Genomic DNA, 16,605 nt, shown 5'->3' with positions numbered 1-16,605 from the left:
GGTCACTTACCATTATGTCCTGCTGCAAGAAAACACCTATGGTTATGGTAACTGGATTACTGAGGGTGTAGGTGGCAAGGGTGGTGCTGGGACTGCGGGTGGGGTGGTGTCAGGGTGGGGATTTGCAGGGTGACATCATAAGGTCAAGACTTTGGGATATAAAAGGATAAAGATGGGAATAAGCTTCCTTAAAGCAGCCCTGTTAATCAGAACGGCGGGGACTGAAGCTGGTCAGGTTCACACAGGGTCAGGGTTTTGGGGGGATTGTAGGGTTGTTTGGGGCCACACACTCTTACCAGTGGGGGAGCTCCTGAGGACCCAAATGTCCTGAGTGGGGCTACCAGGACTACCTGGGGCTGAGAGCTGACTGCCAGGTGGCACACCTAACAAACACACACACACTTTAGGTGCACACTCAGGTTACCCCACACTCACTGTAGACCCGGGAGTGGATCTATGAAGCTCACCACAGGACTGATGGAGAGGAAGCTAAGATCGGGGGGGGCTGTTTGGAAGGAAAATGTGAAAAATGGAAGGGCATGACGGTGAAAAGAAACAAAAACAGGTGCTGCGCGTTTGGGTGTGTATGTGTGTGTGTGTGTGTGTGTGTGTGTGTGTGTCTGTGTGTGTGTACCTGCGGGATCATAGCCAAGAGTGAATGAGTCGTCAGGCTGAAGGGTGGAGCCGTGGCTTGAGGGCAGAGCTCTGGACGCAAAGTGCTGTCGGTGGCAAGGCAGTGATGCTTGGCGGGTGAGAGTGCCCCCTATGGGTCAGGGAGACAGGTTTGGCTTGAGGTGGACATGCATGAGTGAGGGAAAGTGGATCATGAACATGCGTGTGCGTGTCAGTTTGGCCTGTATGCATAGGTGTGGGAACCTTCACTGAAGTCTGGAGACCACACAATGAACTCTATCGTGTGTTCTTGTTTGTTGAGTACATGGAACAACAGCCGAAAAAGGGCAATTCACTGTAAATCCTCTCTGGTGTTACATAAGAAGCTGCTGAAAGAGAGTGTAAGATCACCAGCGACACAGAGAGGGCTTACTTTGTTGTTGGTCTACGGCTGCTGACACCACTGACATTATCACAGAGCTCAGGCACGCACACACAGACACGCACACACACACACACACACACACACACACACACACACACACACAGACACACAGTTCTAAGTTTGCCTCATAAGCAAAGAGTAAGTCAAACTCTCTTTCTCTTGTCTCTTCTCCCACAAGCATGAGCGCACACACACACACACACACACACACACACACACACACACACACACACACACACACACACACACCCACCCACACACACACACACACACACACACAGAGAGAGCACATAATATCCCAATGTAGACTGTGAGGGCTTTAGCACTGAGCTGACACTCGGCAATCTGGCCATAGTAATCCTATTAATGTGTGTGAGTGTCTACTATGTGTGTGTGTGTGTGTGTTGCCTGGATGTTGAGGACCTAGAAGTGATTTATCATGTGCATGTGTGTGTGAATGTGTGTGTGTGTGTGTGTCTGTCTGTCTGTTGCCGTTACTGAAGCCCTCACTATGCTTGTCCCACAGTTTAAATGTCAATGACTTTACAGCTGCAAAACAAACATAGGGCTCATATTCCTTTTATTCAGAGGGATTCAATCGGATGATTTACAAGCACGCTGAACCCTCCAGTGATCACGCATGCCAACATGACACATAGCACTGGTGTACAAGTGGCGAGATACAGTATATTCTTAGCCCAGATATAACTATTGACCTGGGTCAAGTTAGCCATGTCAGCTCAACACCCCCACTGAGCAAGTCTAATTTAGCCCTAGGCCTGAGTGCCACGATTATCTTTAACAAAGTAGTTTTTCATAGTATGTTTAATATCACCCAGCAACTATGTGAAGTATCCCAAATGGAACACACCTGCCTTGTTGAGTGGTCAGTAGGAGCATGCTGGGGCTGGCTAATACAAAAATACTGATGGTGGCTCCATCAGTGGGGCGAGCAGCATCTCTCTGCTGGTTTTGACCCTCCCTGCTGTGACTGCAGAGCACATTCAGCTCAGTGTTTGAAACGTGAGGAAGCAGAGTAGTGGGCCATAGAATATAGATGGTGGAGGGTGAGTGACGTTCAGACAGGTATGCGCGACACAACGGATTGTTGTAACTCTTTTCACGAAGGAAGCGACTACTGTGTTGCCAAGCAACAAAGTATTTTGTCAGCTGCAGCTGCTGTGGAGTGGAGTCCTCATTTTCTCCACATCCCAACATTTTGATTTATGGAGTATATTATTGCGTTAAGCATATGAACACCTGCTGTGGTGTCAATGGATATATTTGTAGGCTGAAAAGCACATGATTGGAAATAGGTTGCATTCAGGGGAACGTACACTATATGCTTTGATATACCAATGTGTTTATACCTGGTAGCCTAAAGATTTTCCTAACAAATTTACTGGAGTTTGATCAGACACCTAAATAGGCAGTATTGCTTCACCGCCTTCAATTGATAGCCAGACTGGAGCTGCCATTGATATCATTTGTCTTTGTCCCGAGAGTCCTACTGTCTTGACAAATTTATCAGACAAAGGGAAGTCTGTGGCATGTTTTGGACTTAGACATATTTAAGTAGCTCCAGTATCAGCTATCATAAATGTTGGTTTATTTTCTACCTGAACCTAAATAATAGGTTCTTTATCAGCTCTAACAGTTATTAAAGGAAGCTGACCCCCATTTGAGGATTCTCTGGGCAGCCCTAGGATCCATGGTTAGGGCCCACCCATGGATTGACTGGGCCTGATTGCACAAGTTGAGTAGGCTGACCCCCATATCCCCACTCTCCTCAATCAGGGGCAGGCCATGGCTGTGATGGACAGGCTTGGCTTATGTATTTATTGGTTCTTCTTCATCTTCCAACCTCTTTTACGTCTGAAGACATCTTTTATTTCTTCTGTGGGGGGTTTTTGTTTTCACATCCGTCATGTGTTAAAAAACGCTATCACCATAAATTCTTCTGACAGTTTCTTGCTATATTCTCACATGTGCACACTAGGAAATTTTACCAGAGTCCTGCCAGGGAAAACTCGAGAGAATATCAGGAGCAACTGACTTTTGTGTTCTCACATACAGCCCCTCCAGATAATTTTAGGACAATGTCCAGAGTACAGTGCATGTCTTAAAGGTACAGTGTGTAGAATTTAGTGATATCTAGTGTTGAAACTGCATGTTGCAGCTGAACACCCCTCACCTCACCCTCTCATTCAAAACATGAAAAAGAACCTGTGGTAGCTTCAGTTGTCATAAAAACTCAAAAGGTGTTTAGTTTGTCCAGTCTGGACTAATGTAAAAAACATGGCTGCCTCTGTAGAGAGGGTCCCCTCGATGTAAATATAAAGTATTTAAATATAAAGGGTCTTTTCTGGGGTAAAGAAAACTACAATTCATCCAATTTAGATGAAATGAACTAGTGAAAACATCATGAGAATTATTCTACAATAAATTTCTGCCAATAGATCCCTTTCACCTAAATCTTACACACTGGACTTTTAAGCCAGCATTATTGCCCATTAAGTACAGTGTTGCAGCTGGTGTTGTGAAAGTGACATTTTAACTATCAAAGGAACTACTAACTACAGCTGTCTGTGTGCGTGTGTGTTGTTGTTTGTCTACCTGCTCGTCTGCTGAGGACCTCCACCACTGAAGGTGGGAAGAAGCCCACCCGGTCCGTCCCTCGCTGCGAGTCATGGATTTGACCTTTCCACCGGCCGTCGGAGTGCTGCTCCATGACCTGACACCAACAATTCATGAGCATCAGCTGAGACATGTGTGTGTTGCAACACTGTACAATGACTAGATATAGAACATATAGAACAATCACTGCACAACAATTCAATAGCAACTATTAGATAATTAACACATTAAAAGTAGGCCTAAATTATTGTCAAAGGCAGATTTTTAAACATTCTCCCTTTGTCAACTGTGCATCAACTCTTAAAGGTACAGTGTGTGGAATTTAGTGATATCTAGTGATGAAGTTGCATGTTGCAGCTGAACACCCCTCACCTCACCCTCTCCTTCCAAACATGAAAAAGAACCTGTGGTAGCTTCAGTTGTCATAAAAACTCAAAAGGTTTGTAATTTGTTTGTGCTACTGTAAAAACATGGCGGCCTCCATAGAGAGGACCCGCTCCTGATGTAAATATAAAGTATTTAAATATAAAGGGTAAAGAAAACTACAATTGTACAATGTAGATGAAACACACTAGTGAAAACATCACTAGGATTATTTTACATTAAATTTCTGCCAATAGATCCCTTTCACCTAAATCTTACACACTGGACCTTTAAGTTAACTTTAGTTGACTTTAAATCGTGTGTGACTCTTCCAGGCATGCTTCTACAACCATAATGAGAGAGCCAATGAGAATACAGATTAAATTCATTGTGAGTGTTAACAAAAGGCCACCTCTGCCTCCCTTCTCACACAATACTGCACAACGCACAAGTTCACACAGGAGTCAGGGTTGTTACAATGACTTGTATCAAGATATCAAAATACACATCGGTAAGCATGTAAACACACAAATGTTCACACACATTATGAACAAAACTCATGCATGTGTGTGTGTGGAGGGGGCGAGCAAACAACATTGGTAATGAGAGAATGACAGCAACAAGTTTGTGCCTGTTTCACTGCTGTGTTCTCCTGCTCAGGGTACACGAAAGGATCCTGCAACATCCCACACGAATCCACAACAACAAAGTCTGCATCATATAATCCTCAGGCTGCCTGTGATTCCCCTGCCACCAACAGAAGCAGCCGCAACAAGGTAGAGAGTGAATTTCAACCCAATTCATTTTACAGCAGCTGCCAAGAAACACATCCAAGGACATTACACATACGGTTTACAATTATGCAATTCTAACTCCTACAAATAGAGCTTTGTAGATCTGTAAATCATCAGTGTTGCTGCAATTCCCTAACAAACGTTGACAGAAATTATGCCTTATGATTTTAAACCTCTTAACCTGAAACATCAAGAGCAAACTGGCAATTTTTTTGAAACTTTCTGTTCTCTTTTCTATCGCTTTAAATAGATGTGTTTTGTTCACAATGACTCAGAACACACATTATGTGATCCTCTGTAATTTTGACAGCTCACGTGTTCGACCCCTTTCACAACTTGTGTGGCATAGGTTTCATGAAGGTGCTGTTGACTTCTGCCCATAACGACAGAATGATTCCTCTTTCACATCAATAGTTTACAGTTGAGCTCAATGGAATTGCTGTCATTGCTGTAAAGAAAAACACCTGATCTCTGCAGCGGAGTTTATACGTTATATTCTGCCTCCGACTGCTGCCCCAGCCCTCGCCTGTGTTGTTGTGAACGCATCTGAGAAGAGAATCTCTTGCAGAGTTGTGAATGTGTGAAAGACAAACTCTGCAGAAAGTCCAGACCTAATTCTCTGGTTTTACTCTAATATCTAATATCTAATATCTAAAATTGTTTGTGTAACTCATGTTATCGGGTTCTGCCTGAGTGATCTTCCAATACCGCTGAGAAATTGTGCACAGCATATCAATTTAACTGCCATCTGGTCTCCTACTTAATGTCTCAGTGCTACAATATATTTCTGCTTTACAAATAAAGAAAGTAGGTAAGGAGCCACTGTTCTGCTGAGGCAAAACTCATCAAGCAAAAACAAGAGTGCTGCAGAGTGACCCTCCTGTTGCCAGCCAAAAAAGGGACCTGCTACAACAAACATAGACTGCACAGACAAAGACATGTACCATAATGAGGTCTCCAGCCCGGAGGTTAAGAGCGGTGGGGTCGTGGAGGTTCCAGTAATCCTTCAGCGCCCTGACCTGTAGAGAACTTGATGCCTCTGCAAAGACACACAAAGACATAGAGTCATTATCAAAAGACACAATCATCATCATTTACTCTGTTCTGACACCTTGTCTCTGCCAATTATCAGCCATTCCCTGTCTCTGTCTTAACCAATAATCCAAATTTCACAGGACAAGTACTGTATCAAAAAACACATTGTTTAAGAGCTACTCACCTCTGAGCAGCTGTTTGATTTCCCTGCTGGCTGTGGAAGTGGTGAACTGGTTGACAATGTCAAGAGCAGTCTGGTTGTAGGTGTTGCGCACGTTCACGTTGATGCCCGCCTGAATATACAAACACACACGGATCACTGTGGGTGAGATGCACTTTTAAAACAAACCCTCCCTTGAAAGCCTCCCTCCTTCATTAAAGAATAACACTGTGTGCGGTGGGAAGTTTTCAGCTTTGTCTTGCTGCACCTTTAATACAAAAATATCAGTGTCAGCCTTCGAAAATCCCACATCGGCTGAACTGAAATATTATTTGTCTCGTCTTTGCGTTCTTCACGACCCTGAAATATAAGTGGTGTAGATCGTTGATGAACTGATGGAATCTTTGCTCACATCAAGCAGCAGACGGACAACTTCGGTTTTGCCGTAGAGGGCAGCTTCATGCAGAGATGTTCCCGCTTTGGTGGATCTGTTGATGTCAATACCAGCTTTCAGCAGCAACCTATGAAATCAAATCAGAAAAACGTATGTGTAAGGGGCTGGGGAACGCTCACAAACAGATTAGTCCACTGGACCGTTACAGACATCTGTAACATCTCATTAAGACCTATACCCCTCCCACTCATCAACCCACCCACACACACAAGTTTCTCTGGTTGTTTCTCTGGTCCTGTCAGAGGCCCAGATGTAGGAATGCTGATGGGGTTGGATCCAGAGAATGGTACATGCGGAGGAGGAGGAGGTCCTGGTCTCGCTATGTGAAGGTTGCATCAGGTTCGGAAGATGTAAACAACACTGAAACACTACTATCTGATATTATCCAGCTTCATGCATGTGCACAATGTTTTCTTTTCTGTGCATGTGAACAAGGAGACAAGTGTGGTATGACAAGTATTAGGGACCCTTAAAGGGAATAACAATAGTTTTCGAGATTAAAGACATAATATAAATATAAATATATATAATAAAGTTGTAATTTAACAAGAAAAAACGATGATAAGATTTTTAAAAATGTGTGAAATACAAAGAGAACTCCTGCTCGCCAGAACTTCACTCTGGATCCAAAATCTTGAACCAATCTCACTGTTTCTTGAGACACTATTACACCACTTTGAGTAGAACATATGCAACCAACGATTAACATCACTCACAGTTGACCATAATTAAATGAACAGTATCTTGCACAATCTTCTGATACTTATGATAGTGTATTATTAATTTATCTTTATAAATTTGTAATATTACAACTATATTCTTGTAAATGTTTAGCTTTATTATTGTATTATTACAACCTAATTCCTAAAATTATGAATTTCAGAAAAATCTTCTTATCACAGCTTTAACAACTATTCTTTTCTCAGATATATTTTGTCCCCGTGGCCGTAACACTGCTTCACGCTTGACATCGGTTATAAGGGCCACTTTTTGTTAAAATCATAAAGAATCATGAATTATTATCACAAACGTACAACTTTTTAATGAGCAAAGTCAATATGATAAGACACAACTTGTAATTCTATAAGAACAAGCCATAGTATTACGAGGATGAGTGGTAACTGTGCTTGAACTGTCTGTGGGTAAAAAGCCTACTGATGGCTAATGACATGTAAATGTTGCTTCACATGACAAGATCTCACTAAGTAGGGCACCACAGGGAGGTGGGACAGATAGGAGAAATCTTAAGACGTGATGCAGTGTGATGAAAAAAGGAGTCTGAAGCGAACCTTTTGTAATCGGCACCTTCTTCCTCTGCTCAGCAGCAGCAGTGTTAATCTGGCTGACGTGAAACCTTGAGAAGGCTGAATGTCTGAAATGTCTGTCATTAAGCTGAGACTTCTTCTCTGTGCTGCAGATAAGCAGTTGGTACTCTCATACTATATATTCTACAGAAACTGCACTGCATATAGTGGCATACCATTAGGGCAAGCAAGGCGAACAGTGCTAGAATATTTAAAGGGATAGTTCACCCAAACATGAAAATTCACTTAATAGCATAGTAAACAGAGGTGAAGAGTGTTGCAGCCAAATCCAATACAATTGACATTAAACCTGGAAACTGCATAATTTACACCACGTATTAAGCCTAAATGTCTGCTACCATGAGTAGCAATGCTACCATGAATGTGAACAAGGCTACGAGGAGGATATCAGATGTCATTTGGGCTAAAAAATATGGTGTAAATGAAATAATTTCATGCAATGCTGTTAGCATCTGAATTTTCATTTTTCAGTAAACTATAAGGCCAAAAACTGACATGAGTTAGACAATATGGAGGAGAGGGGCAAGCAGCATGAACGTTTCCCCACACAAAACACAAACAGCGTTATCTTGTCTGTGTTTTACTTCAAGACAACACTAATCTCTACTAACAGCTACAGTCTCTATATAGAAGCGGATAGATTAAATAGTCAGTTGCCAGTTCATTCCAGTTAATGCTCTTCACACAGTGTTTCCCTGCCGGCAACTATAGCCTTTACTCAAATAGGATTGGTCAAATTAGAGACAGAAACTAGAAGGCTTCCCGCCCAAAATGTATGTCCTTCCCCTACAGATACACATTCACATGCAGAATCTTTTTATTGAGAATGTGAAATTGCACACTTTTTTATACACGTGTGCAGATGTGTGTGGAAACTATGCTCACGGATTAGAAAATTATGATTTATCATCTAAGATCTGCACTAAACTTGTAGTGAGGTTGAGGCTGCAAACCAGAGCAGAGAGTTAGAAGTTAGCGGTACAGCTGTAACGAGCAGTGAAATGTCAGTTTACGCTGTTTCTCATTAAATAAATGCAACAATTCCTAAAGACCCAAGCCAACATTTCTGTATAATTTTGTCCAAATTAGGCTGTTAATTTATAAATCATGGTAAAAAACATATTGTGTGCAGTCACAGGGACCTTGAGCTGTGACCAACAAACACTTATCATGGTGTTCCTGAGATATTGTTTTCATGAGAGTGAGACCAACAACGTGAAAACATAATGACTCCAGCTGCGGCTGTTGCAGGCACAGAGGCATAAAAACTAAGTAAAAGAAATCTGGTGCATAAATGTGGCAGTCTTTCAAGAGACATAAATCCCCTAGTGGGAGATTGCAGGAATATTCTGCTGAGTAAACTCTGAATAAACTTCTATCACTATTCAACATTCCAGTTCAGGGGAGGCAGATTGGAGGATGAAGAGGGTGTAGCAAACGTCTCCTGATAATTCAGAGAGGATGGGAGTCGTTAGCTGCATGTCTTAGAGGCAGGGTGGAGTGACTTGGCTAAGTACATATTTTAACATATGCTGGCATAAAAAACACAGAGCCACTATAAGCTGCCTGAAGAGTGTGAAGACACCAGCTACAGAGTAATATGTTGAAGCTGGAGATTGGGTTTGCTAACTGAGGAGAAATGTTTAGGGCCTGCAGCTTTGTCTCGAGGACTGACACAGATGTATCCTGTGTGGTATCAGTCACAGTAGCAGTACTAATGATAAGATAAGTGGTCGTAATTGTACCAGCAAGAGCCCAAGCTGTTAGTACTTTAAGTAGTTGTAAAGGAGATGAAAAGTAGCAGTAATCATAGTAGTGATAGCAATGACGGCCCTTATCATATAGTGGTAGAAGTAGTTGTCGTCAAACTAGTGGTGGTTTAAGCAGCACTAGTAGCTGTATAGTATTGTCAGTGGCAGCAGTAGTTGAAGTAGTTGTTTTAGCTGCAGTCGTGTTACTGTATTGTAATCTCTATAAACAGACTTTCCATGTGAGTAAAGCAGAATCTGTGGGTGAGGGGCACAATTTTGGGGCCAGAAGCCCTCTGGTTTGCATTTGAAGTGTGGCTGCTCAAACATTTGAGCAGCCAAATACAGGTTAATAGTCCTTGTGGAGAGTCGTTGCCCCCAGAGGCTAATTTTGTCATCAGACAATATCCAAGAGGTCTCGATTACCGTATAGTGGCACCAATAGCGGATGTGGTGGTAGCATTAGAAATAGTATATGTTGCAGTAGTAGTATAATATTAGTAGTAGCAATTATGGTAGTTGTAGTAACAGCAATGAAACAGTAGAGCTGCCTCAGACGAAGACTGAACTTAAGGCAATCTCCAGAAGGGCTGTATGTGAGAACACAAATGTCTGAGTGAGAGGCTCCAGACATTGTCCGAAGTTTCTCCTGCCAGCCCCCTTGGTGAAAACTCCAGATAATGTCCGTGCCCATGAGAGAATACAGCAGGAGATTCTCAGAAGGATTCACCATGAGCAAGTAGGCGTGTTTAAGACATATCTGTTGATGACCCATTGTTGGGACATTCTCTGAGTTCATGCTGAAAACGGCCTCAGTGACTTCAGTGGGGAGTGCAGCACTAGTAAGGGTGACAGTAGCAGTCTACAAGATGTTTTCAAAAACTTATAGCGGCCCCAATAGCAATGGTAGAAGTAAAAATCACATATGCACTAGGAGAGGTAGTACCAGCAGTAATAGCATAGTAATAATAATAATGGCAGCTGATCAATCTGTCAATGAGTAATGTTGGTTGTAGTAAAAGTAGTTTTGGTATTACTAATAGTGGTAGAAGTAGGATTTGTAACAGTAGTAGTAATCATGGTTGCAACAGTACTAGTTACACTTACAGTTGCAATAGTAGTAATGGTTGTAATTGGATTAGCAGTAGCACAGGTTGCAGCTGCTATAATATATTATTAATATTAGTAGGAGTAAAAATAGTTGATGTGCCAGAAGAAGCATTCGTATCACTGGCAGAAGTAGCAGTATTGGTAGTTGTAGAAGTATCAGTAGAAGATCAAGGAGCTGTAGTAGTGACCATAACAGTAGTGGTATAAGTAGCAGTAACGCAGGAAGGAATTGTAGTAGCAACAGTATTGATGGCAGCAGTAACAGCTGTATTGGCAGTAGCAGTAGTGATGGTTGAAGTAGAGAGAAGCTGTCAGAGAGATGAAAGGGTAGAAAGACACGTAACAGACATCTATTACAGTGCAGACTGCTCCTTCCTGTCATCTTACTTGATGATGTCCTTGTGTCCATTCCTCGCTGCCAGGTGGAGGGGGGTGGTGGATGGAGAGTCCAGGCTGTCGTGCGCTCCGTCCCCTTCTAGCAGCGCCGTCACCATGTTACTGCTCAGCAGCAACTGAGTCACCTAAAGACAAATCAAACACACCAAAATGAAGGGTCGGCTCTAAGAACAGAAAAGTGGCAGAATTGGGGCAAGAATTATAACATATTAATATATATGCAAAACCAAGCTAGCTGAGGTTATGTGGCTGAAATAAATGCACTAACGTCATAATACACTGTATTGAGTGACTTGTACTGTATATAGGGTCAACATAGTGCAGAGAAGCTTATCCACTACCACAGCTTTCTATACCAGATGAGAGAACATTTTAACAGTCATGGTAAATGTGTTTATGTGTGTGTCTAATTCTGTAATATAGGACCAGCTACACATCTCACAACCAGGCTTATCCACCAATGTGACGGACATCGGTGGATGTGTGTGTGCGTATGTGTGTGAATCCAAAAAGACAGACTGAAGCCCATTGCCCTTTCATCAAAGAAGCTTAGTTTATCTGGGTTACTTCATCCAAGCCATAGTTTAAGTTTGACACGTTGGCCGTTCCATTCAGAAAAGGACTGAAAAGGATGTTTTTACTCGCAAATAAGTGGATTAGAATAACTACATGAAGAAAGCAAATCATCCTCATATGGCAATGGTTCTATACAGAGGGTTTTCTGCCTGGAACTAGTTACCAATTAATATCAGACAGATCAAACTAGAAGCCATTTAAAGACAAACTGACTAATTCAGATGTGGTTGCCTTAGTGTTGTTTTTGTTATTTCCTTATCATTAGTATTACCTTTTAGTTTATTATCATTATTATTGTACGATTTCAAATATGATTATTGTATTTATTTGTTGTGCTTACTATTGGATGGTTTCATTTTAATAAATAAACACAAACAAATTTATTCTCAAATTTTTTTAATTTCTACTTGATTATATTAAATCAGCCTCATCTTTTATTACTGTATTACCACTTTGTATGTGGAAAGTAAGATATGTATCGTTTCTGTGTATAAACATTATTTTTCTTGCACCTAAGCTTTGAAAACCGGTTCTGATATTTGTATATTGCTGACACCCATCAATCTTATCAAACTAATTCTGTCAAATACATTGTGAGATTTTTAATAAATGGCAAAAAAGATACTTCTTAATAAAATATCAACATTCTTATATGTTATAAATGGGTAAGATATGCTAACACACAAACTCACACAGAAACCTCACAAATATTTTTATACCTTCAGTCTCCCAAACTCACAGGCCAGATCTAGAGGAGTCTTCTTCGCCTTGTTCGTCAGGCAGGGGTTCGACTGATGCTGCAGCAACATCTCAGACTGAGAGTAGAAGGGAAAAAAGAATCACATAAGTGACATCACGTCATGTATGTCACATGCAAATCTTCCAAACACATTGTGTGTGTGCGTGTTGATTGTTTTGTCTTTGAACAGAAGTGAAGGAACGCGATACTTCGAGTCCAGCTTGTGTCAGTATTGAGTTTGTAGTACTATGGAGGTCAGGGCTGGCTATGGCTTACATGCTGAGGTATGTGTGTGAGTGTGTGGATATGTGTATATATCCATTAAGACGTTCCAGGAGCCCAACAGATGAGGCTGGAAGAAAGGAATGTGTGTGTTCACAGCCTGTAGACTTTTGTGAAAAACCTGTGGCACTGCATTAATGGTATTACTGGTATTGTTGGTGGACAATACAGGCTGAGACACAAAGGGGCTAGATTTCAGTGAAATGTGAGGACTGGCAGGGCTTTGAAACTTTGCCTTGGGCTGTTGAGGTGTGTGTACTCACCACCTCATAATGTCCATACTGAGCGGAGAGATGTAACGGTATCTGTCCATCATGGGAAGAGGAGTTGACTGAAGCGTTGGCTCTTAGCAACAATAAGACAGAGTCGGCTTTACCCTGCCATGCTGCATAGTGGAGGGGACGCATGCCTAGAGAGAGGAACAAGAGGATCCAATAAGATAGGAAAGAAAAGAAAAGACAGTGAGATGTGCACTACTGATTTAGATGTCAAAGATAATTTACTAGTCACAGGGTGAGCAAGCCCGTCTGTAAAAACAGCTGTTATATGTCCTCTGTAGCTCTGACAGTGCTTTGACCTGGTGATGTAATATGCCATCACCACGGCTATCAGGTTATCTTGGTTTATGCTTAGAATTACACACTTTTAACAAAAAAATGAGTCACAAAGTTGGGGCATGAAGTTTGAAAGATGTCTCTGTCTACCAAGTAAACGAATACAAGAAGCTGTTACAGCGAATTAATCATTTCCATGTCTGTATCCGCTATGGTCCTCATGACATGAATGTCATCATCCACCCATGTATGATGGGTAAACATGGACCTCTATGCAGACGTCTGCCCACAGATCCGCATTTGTGACCAAGCTGGCTGTAAGGTTAGACTGCAAATGTGCCAGGTACAATATATCCATCTGCTAGAATGTGGGATCAGCTACACATGCGTGAAACCCCATTTTAGAATGAATGGAACCATGCGCATGTATGTGTGACCAGAACGAATATGCAACTCTCAGAAAGAAGATGTAGAAAGTATGGTCAACCCTTTAAGCTGTATTGTGGGGGGGGGAATGTAGGATCCAGTATTTTTGAGGCTCAGTTCATAACTAGAAGTCAGGATATCGCTGCCTCTGCTCGTTCAATTTTGAGCATACATTTTTTTTTCTTTACTACAACCAAGGGGGTTGTGTTTTGACTCACGTCAGTTTGTTGTTTCGTCTTTTAACAGGATTACACAAAAAGTACTGAAATGATTTGATATACAACTATGTGAAAGGATAGGACCTGGGCCAGAGACGAACCCATGGTATTTTGGCGTGGATCCAGTTAAAGGGGCAGCTCAAGGAACTTTATATTACTTTCCATAAAACTGCAAGATTGACATTTTCAACAATCTCACAGTAGTAATAAAGTACGAATTGGATGTATGGCAATTAAATGCACATCAATGAGTGTTAGCAGTCTGGGGCCGATCCAGATGATAATCCAGATCTGACAAACGTGTGCAGGATTGTTCAGCCTTGAAGGAGATATGCTCTCTACTGAGTGTCATTTCATTTTACTTCCCCGTCATCACCTTAATATAATGCTAAATTAGTTGCACAGAAATGGAAATCTATTGCACAAAGGAATAAAACAGCCATTTGGATATGCACACAAGACATGCTGACAAAAAAATTTGTTTTCGTTTTGGCATTTTCACATTGACAGAGAAAAATGTCACCGTCTAATTTCAACAGATAAAACCAGATCAATTTGAAACTTGACATTTATTTGTTCCTCTAACTCTGAAACTGAACGATGGAAGCGATAAATTGTTCACGTCAAAATTTCCCAAACAGCAAAAACTCTGAGGGTCTACATTTCATTTTGCTGCTCTGGTCAATTACGACAGACTGATAAATCTCCACACATCTCGCCTTGAGATCAAGTAGTTAGTAAAGTTATGGTTGCCTCACTCATGAAATTATTGCTTTTGCTGTGAAATACAGTGCCTCAGCTCTCCTTCCCTCAGGGGTCAATGTCGTTTTTCATTTAAGTGTAATATTTTCCTCTGACATGAACATTTTTTATTTTCATGGTGAGGTTGCCTGCCACTGCTGTGACAGGCTGCCGGAAACCTTGGAGTCCAAAAATGTGACAAGTTGGCAAGGAAGCGGTGAAATGAAAATTAATAGAAAACGTAACCATTTGAATCTATCGCCGATCTCACAGGCATCACATATATGGTTACGAGGCCTGTATGCCTCTTGTCTCTCCAGCTGAGATGCCACTACAGCACAAATTCGACAAAATCTGTTCCACTTGAGGTCTGAAGATATTTGTTGCTGCACTGCTGTCAATACGTGGCAGGCAGACTTCAAAGTAAATCATATTTATTCATATGGGTCCAACTTATTTTCAGCTGAGTGTCAGAAAGCTATTGAGAAAGTTTCAGGGTTGATTTAACCTCAACTGACTTCCCAGCCGTGAACTTTTTTCTCCTAAGTTATGGGCTCTAGCCTAGGGACAGTGGTTCAGCTTGTAAACATCTGCCTCAAGATACCGTTGATGTCCTTGATGTCCACCGTGGCCTGGGCCTCCAGCAGCAGAGACAGCAGCTCAGTGGTTCCCGTCAGAGCGGCGTGGTGCAGGGCGGAGAAGCTTTGGATGAGAGGGAGAAAGAGACAGAGGGGAAAAGACATGAGAAAGAAAGGGAAGGAAAGAAGGAGTTGAGGGGTTATAAATCACATGACTTTAGAGAAGGTTTTCAAAACGCAACGCTGAGATGATGAAAGTGTTTGTATCTCTGTGCGTGTATGTGTTCATCTAAGCTTCAGAAATGAAATGTGAGTGTTTGTCTCCGGTTCTCAGTCGGATCAGAGCACATTCACACACGGTGAAATTAAAGGCTAAATTCTTGGCAACAGGTTTTTCTTTCGCTTGAGGCGACAGACACTGTGAGTGTTCCAGGGAAGGTTACCCTCTGAGGCAACACATGGGCAGAGCCAGAGCTTAAACACACTTCCCTCATGTGGGAACAAAATAATAACTAACATAGAGGGGGGGGGGGGGGGCTTTCAGGTGAATTTGCACAGCCTCAGGCTCGGAGCTCTCGGGCACCAGTGCTGATAAACAGCTTGGCTTCATTTGAGGATAGAATTTACTGTGCTGACAGTCTCAGCACATTATGAGTCTTTCGCTGGAACCAGCACCGACAAACAAACATTCCACCCTGTTGTTGTAATGTAAGGTATTGTGAAACTCAGTTAGGGTTTGATACCCAACTCTGCCCTTTTAAGTGTACCAACCAAATTATGTTGGTCCAAGAAATTAAAGATTCACTTTAAATAAAACAGTGTCACATTAGTGTTGGTTAAACTGCGGTTAACCAGCTGCAGAATTCAAGCTGCAATAGGCAAAAGCACGTCTGCAGCACCACAGAAGTTGAACCCTTCATGGACGATGAAACATTGAGTTGTTGGACATAACTGGGGCTTTTTTGTGTGGTTGATCGCTTAAAAAACACTTGTTATCTTATCTGTTGAAAGTCTGTTCTCGTCCCGACAGCCATCAATAATTGAAGTTGTGCATCTATGGCCCTCGCAGGACTGTAATAGCCATGACCAATCATTTCATTTTAACCAACCTGCCTACCTGTGCTCTCAATGCACATGACAAGAGCCTTCAGCCGGAGACACATACCCCGTCACAGAGTAGTCAGCTTCTTGCAGTTGTTAGACAGTTCACGTTCATGTGTTTTGGGTGCATAGCTTTGACGAGACGGCCGGTGGGAGGGGTCGAGATGTATCAGTTGCATATTTTCAGTGAAGCCTGCTCTTGTTTGCTTTTCCACGATTGCCAAACAACATCTTAACCTTTTGCAAAATCAGCAAATGGCTGCACCCAAAATTCCTTACTATGCTATTAAATACACTAAAACAGTATGTGG

At 42.0% G+C, this 16,605-nt stretch overlaps 1 protein-coding gene across 4 annotated transcripts in view; it reads right to left on the bottom strand.

The window, feature by feature from the left end:
- The window catches only part of LOC109626685 (caskin-2-like), a 52,734-nt gene that overhangs the window by 13,730 nt on the left and 22,399 nt on the right, over nucleotides 1–16,605 (bottom strand). For 2 of the 4 annotated variants that reach the window (XM_069517390.1, XM_069517391.1), the window contains exons 3-12: nucleotides 15,220–15,317; nucleotides 12,940–13,085; nucleotides 12,375–12,470; nucleotides 11,071–11,204; nucleotides 6,459–6,567; nucleotides 6,071–6,179; nucleotides 5,796–5,890; nucleotides 3,674–3,791; nucleotides 635–763; nucleotides 297–383 (exon numbers count right to left, since the gene is read on the bottom strand). In XM_069517390.1, coding sequence (XP_069373491.1) covers nucleotides 297–383; nucleotides 635–763; nucleotides 3,674–3,791; nucleotides 5,796–5,890; nucleotides 6,071–6,179; nucleotides 6,459–6,567; nucleotides 11,071–11,204; nucleotides 12,375–12,470; nucleotides 12,940–13,085; nucleotides 15,220–15,317 — 1,121 coding nt within the window. The remainder of the gene's footprint in view (nucleotides 1–296; nucleotides 384–634; nucleotides 764–3,673; nucleotides 3,792–5,795; nucleotides 5,891–6,070; nucleotides 6,180–6,458; nucleotides 6,568–11,070; nucleotides 11,205–12,374; nucleotides 12,471–12,939; nucleotides 13,086–15,219; nucleotides 15,318–16,605) is intronic. The other 2 variants (XM_069517392.1, XM_069517393.1) reach the window with 2 other exon arrangements.

The sequence above is a fragment of the Paralichthys olivaceus genome, chromosome 21, assembly GCF_024713975.1.
Source record: "Paralichthys olivaceus isolate ysfri-2021 chromosome 21, ASM2471397v2, whole genome shotgun sequence".
Classification (NCBI taxonomy): domain Eukaryota; kingdom Metazoa; phylum Chordata; class Actinopteri; order Pleuronectiformes; family Paralichthyidae; genus Paralichthys; species Paralichthys olivaceus.
This window is presented reverse-complemented; position numbering and strand designations above follow the sequence as displayed.